At 48.6% G+C, this 6,058-nt stretch overlaps 1 protein-coding gene across 2 annotated transcripts in view; it reads left to right on the plus strand.

Moving 5' to 3' along the window:
* LOC119446586 (transcription elongation factor SPT4-A-like) overlaps positions 1 to 5,761 on the plus strand; it is a 101,720-nt gene extending 95,959 nt beyond the window's left edge. The window contains exon 5 of one of the 2 annotated variants that reach the window (XR_007466156.1): positions 5,729 to 5,761. Coding sequence is in view for 1 of the 2 variants with exons in the window: in XM_049664232.1 (XP_049520189.1) it covers positions 5,530 to 5,648 (119 nt within the window). In the remaining variant the exon portion in view is untranslated. Of the gene's footprint in view, positions 1 to 5,529 lie in introns of both variants that reach the window. The other variant, XM_049664232.1, reaches the window with a different exon arrangement.
* Positions 5,762 to 6,058: the final 297 nt, after the last annotated feature.

Consider the following 6,058-nt stretch of genomic DNA (forward strand, 5'->3'; position numbering starts at 1 on the left):
AAATGATAGTTTTTGCCACTCCGCGCGGTAGCCGATGCTGTGTTAGGGTTGAGACATCAAATTTGTGGCTTGCGCGTTCTTTGTTTCAAACGTTTCCTATTGCTCCATGAAGCATTGGACAAGCTTGGAGGTTCATATATTCTCGGTAAATAATTTAATATCGCATTATTTATATGAACGATTTTCAGTTTCATGTTCTGGTCGCCGAGTTGGACAGTGACGTCACTGTCTGGGAAGCTTGGTCACGTGGGCCCACAAATCTGTGACGCACGCACTGCTACATCGTCTGCTCTCGCACACACGTTCTGTATGAGCGCAGGCAAACAAAACTACGCCGGCAGTTGTCATGGCTAGCTGCGTCCGATGCGGCTCACTGCACTCCAGACTCGAGGCTCTCTAGGCTTGCCCGGTGCTGTGGGTCACCGCTCATTGTAGGTCACTCTAATGTGCTATGACGTCACTAAAACTTTCGTTACGCTTCTAACACAGTGACGTCGGTGTCAATCGCGCTAGTGATAGGTCTCGATCGCGAGAACGAACATTTTCGCACTCTTTGGAAGCAAATTAAAATATATTTGAAATGTTTATGGTGTCCAACACTTCATGTTGAGTGTCCTTGCATGCAGAAGAAGCCTACAACAGGCTATTTTATAGCCTCAACATTTGGTGTCTCAACCCCTTTAAGGAATCTTGATGTTTGCTTTTGGTGACATTAGCATCCTGTCCTGAAGCTCTCACATGTGTGCGTGCAGATGGATAAAATATTGTCACTGTTGCTTGATTTTGTATCACCCTACTGTCATGTGATGCGTGCGGGTTTTTATACATGCTTGCTTTTTTCAATAAATCTTTCAGTTGTGCAATAAATCTTTCTGTTGTTAGTCAGCGTTGTCTTTTGCATTCGGTGACTTGTGGTTCCGTCCGTTAGCGTTGCTTTTCCAAGATGACAGGGGTAATTTGAAACCACAGCGGAGAGGCCTTTGTCCCGCGGGAAACATGAAATTGGCTGACGTCGATGTTGACGGCGACGGCGACTCGAGCAGTAGTCCCGTCCCGAGGCAGCGCACTATTCTGGAGTAATTCACTGTACATGGAATAAAATAAACCCCAAGAATAATTTTAATGTCAAAGCGAGAAAAATTGTAAGGTTGGACTTGAAGATAGTGGGCGTGTTGGTCTGCTTCATTAGAACCCCTGCATGCGGTGATCAGTTGTTACCTCCGCATCTCCCCTCAGGGTCAGCCTGTGCTTCATTTTTAACATCACGGCCGCTCGATCAAAAGCGGTCGTGGGAATGTGCTAGCGAAAGCACTTGCATTTTCAATGTTCACTGCGGTAGCCTGTTCTCGTTTCGTTTGTGGGCGGTGGTAGGCGCATAATCCCCGTGGCTGTGAGGGAACCGGCTGCGACTGGCCGCCATCTCCCGTTCTAAACGTGCAGGCAGTCATCCACGTACTATCAGCGCACATTCGATTGCCCTTTAGAGGAACACGTAAGATAAAACATAGTTTGACATTTGTTGGTGAATCGGTGTTATAAGATACCATAAACGTCACTCTTATACCGTGAGAAGAGGCACGTTAAGTCTGTGAAAATAACGAAATCCGGCAAGTAATCGTGTTCACGCGCTCGCCGCGACGCATGAGCAGAGCAGACGCTGTTTTCCCTTGCTGTATTCAAAAACAGCCAAAGACTGAACTTGTCAAGTTTTCAAAAACGTTTGCTGAACCACAGTGGCCCCAATATGAAAGAGAAACGGTTTGAAATCCATGACGTCACGTTGACGTACGCTAAGGTTTCGGCGCGCAATTAAAGGGGAAGAAATGTAATCGACCGTCATTTACTCTGCTAATGATGAACATACTAACTGGAGGTAATATAAATAGTTATAAGATATTACTTTGTCATTCTAAATTACTTCAGTGTTGTTTTTTTTTTTTTTTTCTCTAGCGTCCCATTAACCATGTGTTTGCTGCACGTGCTAAAGGCGCACGCAGCGGAAGAGAAAACTTCGTCCTTGGGATCGCCGGTGCAGCTCTGCGAACTTCCCCACGTGGATTCACCTTGAAAATGTCGTCCTTTGCCCATCTCTCATAACACCGGCTCCACGATGTCTCCCGAAGGGACGCGCTAAACACCTTTCATTGTGAACCGTGTCCGACTCCTTGAAGGTTGCGTTCGGACTGGAGTGCGGTGCTTGCGTCCTTGCACGTCTCCCCGTGTGTCGTCGGTGGTCGTCCGAAGGTTACGTCGAAGGGGATCTGAGGTGCTTACTGCAACGTGTAGAGCCATCGCCCCCCCCCCCCCCCCCCCTCCTCCTAATCGGCCCCTCCCGTCCCCAGAGTAGAGCGGTCAGTGTGAAACGAAGACCTTGTAAATGCTCCTCCACACCTTCTCCGGAAAGGTGCTTATTCCTCGCGCCGGCTACTAAGCAGATCCGTCAGCGCTGTTGCTTCTCAAACCAGCCCCGTGTACATGTGTGCTTGTTGTGTGTGCTCACATGTGTGCTTGTTATGTGCGTTTGTCGGAGTAAACGCAGACGCCTCCCCCACAGCCACCTTGCAGACACTCCCCTCCCCATTGTGAAATATCGGGCAGAGAATGCGCTTCCTATTTTGCTCTCTTCCGCGAGTTGTGTTTGTGTGGGAGCGGCCGGTCTCAGCCAAGGTCAGTCAGTGTTGGTCAGTGCCGCGTGCTGTGAGCAGAGGGGGCCAGTGGGTCACAAGGAAGCGAGTTTCCGTTTCACCGCCACCACCACCTTCTTTCATTCTTTTTTTTTTCCCATTTCTTTCTTTTTTTTTTTTTTTGGTTTGAGGGAACGTGTAAAAAAGCTGTGATAGTGAGACGACGAGGCCTCCTCTTTTGCGTGCGGAGCTTTACTCCGTGGACTGGAAGTATCGAGTTCATATTGCCGCGTTGCCTTCTGGAACTGTTTCCTGGACACTTGTCCTTGGAAGCCGCGGCCAGCGGGTGCCACTTAAGATTGTGCCGGTTTCCGAGATACGCGCGGCAGTCCTGGAACCGCTTTCTTCTTGGTAGCTTCGAAATAATTATCCGCGCGTTGGAAAAAATCGCTACGATAGGTGCTCGTGGCCTCATCGCCTACGTTTATTACGAATTCGCGCCACTTTTTCATTTCCGTAGTAGCTTTCCCACGGGCCATAGGCTCGCCGAAAAAGCTAAATAAATTCTTAATTTAGACGCACAAACTGAAATTGACGAGGACAGTAGAAAATTGGCAATGTAAAATTTGGACTAGTCTTGAATTTCAAGTTACATTCATAGGCGGAGAAGAAAATTGGCTTTGTCGCGAAATCCCTGGTTCGTAAACTTAAGCTCAAAGGAGTACATGATTGTGTATTGTCTCTCTTTCTCTGCATCCGCCTCGTTTTATCTCGAGCTTGCTGCTCGTCCCGGGTTTCGGTCTTCAATGTGCTGAAGCAAGAACGTAGATATAATGTGGTTGTTCTTGCTGATAATTGATGTTTTGCATAAATTAGCATCGTACAAATTCAGCCAAGGCCGACAGCATTGGCGGATGTTGCCAGTTTTTCAGTACTTATACAAAAACTGACGAGCATCATTCAGCGTCTAAATTTCCTGCAAGTGCCCCTGGCAGAGGTCTCACCGGAGTCGCTTCGCAGGCCTGCGTGCAAGTGCGCGTACGTCACCTCCGTCGACGGCCGTGATGCATGGCTCCCAGCTCGAGCGTTGCTATGCGCATGGGCACGACCGCGTGCACTGTCGTTCGCACGGCAAGAGCAGCACTGCATAGGAGATCGGCCCGCTTCTGTGGGCGGCGGAAGGGCGTTCGCGGCCGACCTTGACAAAAAAAAAAAGTCAATCGCATATTCCGCTGAGTATGGCTATATTCACTTGGGAGTTGGAGGGGGGGGGGGGGGGGGGGGGGTTCTGTGCACTGCTCGCTTGGCTGCGCGCTTGTGCTGCTCAAAAGAGCGCGCATAGTGAAGGCGTTCGTCTGGATCTTGTATCAAGCCTCCTCTCGCGTATTCCCGCTCTTGATCCGCCCCTGCTGCCATCCTCCACTACCATGTGCCCTTACACCTGAACGATCTCTGCATTTCGCCTTGTCCATACCGCTTCTTTCCGTCGTCGAGCCCGTCCATATCCGACAGCGTGTGATGCGTTGGCGGGAGCATAACTTATAAACTCGGGCGTGTTACGTAAGACGAGACTGCTGCGGAATAACTTGTTGCAGTATCTAAGGGAGGAAGCCGTGCCGCTTCCGAAGATCTACGTGCATATACATCTGGCGTCGTTGCCAGACGCGTGTGAGTCTGCGTGCCGAGATGAAGGGCGCGGGGGGGTGAATCGAGAAAGAAGAATGAAGTTCCGCCTCGTCTCGTGCTCAAGAAAAGATAGTGGAACTGAGAGAAAGTCGTGACGAACAGCATAATTTTGACATAAATGTACAGCCTCCCGCACTTTTAGCTATATCGCGCGAGCGTCCACTCACGCGTCATTTTAGCGCCTTTAAGCGGCGATAATCAGCGAGACCGGCAGAAGTACTCTCAAGTGCACTAAGCACTCTCCTGTGCAAGAGTCGTCTAATGCGATGTTCCCTTCAGGACGCCGTACGACCATATTATAGTGTTCTCGCGCGATATAGCTAAAAATCTGGGAGGCTGTACGTTTATTCTATGCGTAGACATAAAGTACGTGTGTTCTTTCTGGAGCGATTAGTGTAGGTTGTCTTTAGTCAATGAATTGTACAAAGATATTCTATCGGCAGCCTGTTAAACTTATGGCCTTAGGTTTTAACCTAGTATGTAGTTGCTTAGATGTTGTTGGCATGTGTATGAGAAGAAAAAAAGATGAAGATAAACTGCTATATAACATTCCCCGAGATAGTGTGCAGGCTGTGCAAATCCGTATTTATAAGTAGCGATGAAAGTGTATCGTTGTTCTTTGTCATTCGCATAATTTAGTTGATGTGTTATAGCGCGAGATTACGAAGACACTACCGCCCCCCCCCCCCCTTTTCGTTTGTTACCCTGTCTGCATCGTTTTTGCGTAGACGTACTTTCCAAAGGGCTGCAGAAAATAGCGCCCGCTGCCTCTTCCTCTCTAAAATCACTGTCTCTCAATAAAACACGAACGTGTTCCAACTGGCGGAGTTCTGTATTCTTGTGTCGCATATTCTTATGCATAATCCAAGTGGGCCCTAGTGTGTGCAGTACAGGAATGCCATATCGTAATGCGCATTCCTTAACAATTATATATATATATATATATATATATATATATATATTGCTTTTTCTTACCCGCCATGGTTGTTCAGTGGCTATGGTGGTGGGCTGGAGCACGAGGTGGCGGGATCGAATCCCGGCCACGGCGGCCGCATTTCGATGGGGGCGAAATGCGAAAACTTAGATTTAGGTGCACGTTAAAGAACCCGAGGTGGTCCAAATTTCCGGAGTCCCCCACTACGGCGTGCCTCATAGTCAGATCGTGGTTTTGGCACGTAAAACTCCATAATTCATTAATTAATATTGCTTTTTCTTGCAGGCCGCAAGGCCAAGGGAATCTACGCCATCTCAGTGTCGGGCCGACTTCCCATGGCTACGGTGCGTGAGCTGAAGAGCCGGGGCATCACCTACAAGTCACGTGACACCAGCACGGTCTGATTTCCCTGACGAGGGAACAACCAAGACCAGCCAGCTGCGGCGTCTCCTTCGCGCGTCGTCTCTTCGCCCTCAGCCGCGAGTTCTTTTGCTGTAAATAAAAGTGTGCATATCAACTTTTGTCGCCTGTCTGCGCAATGTGCAGCATGATTGCTGACACACTGACCCCAGAGCATTGAAGTGGTAGAAACTCTAGCACATGCATCTCGCGCGTAAAATATTGGCATAATACGTCATGTAGCAGAGCATCATTTGCTAATCTCGTACAGCGGTATAGGGCTAAATATTATGGGTTTGCTCATTAAAAGAATTACGGAGGCCCAACCCACGTGTTGTATTATACGAAGCGAGAGCTTCGTGTAGCGTTTAAATAAGTGCCATGTAACTAATATTTTGCACAGCGTTTTGCACAC

Source organism: Dermacentor silvarum, chromosome 3 (assembly GCF_013339745.2).
Source record: "Dermacentor silvarum isolate Dsil-2018 chromosome 3, BIME_Dsil_1.4, whole genome shotgun sequence".
NCBI classification, from domain to species: Eukaryota; Metazoa; Arthropoda; class Arachnida; order Ixodida; family Ixodidae; genus Dermacentor; species Dermacentor silvarum.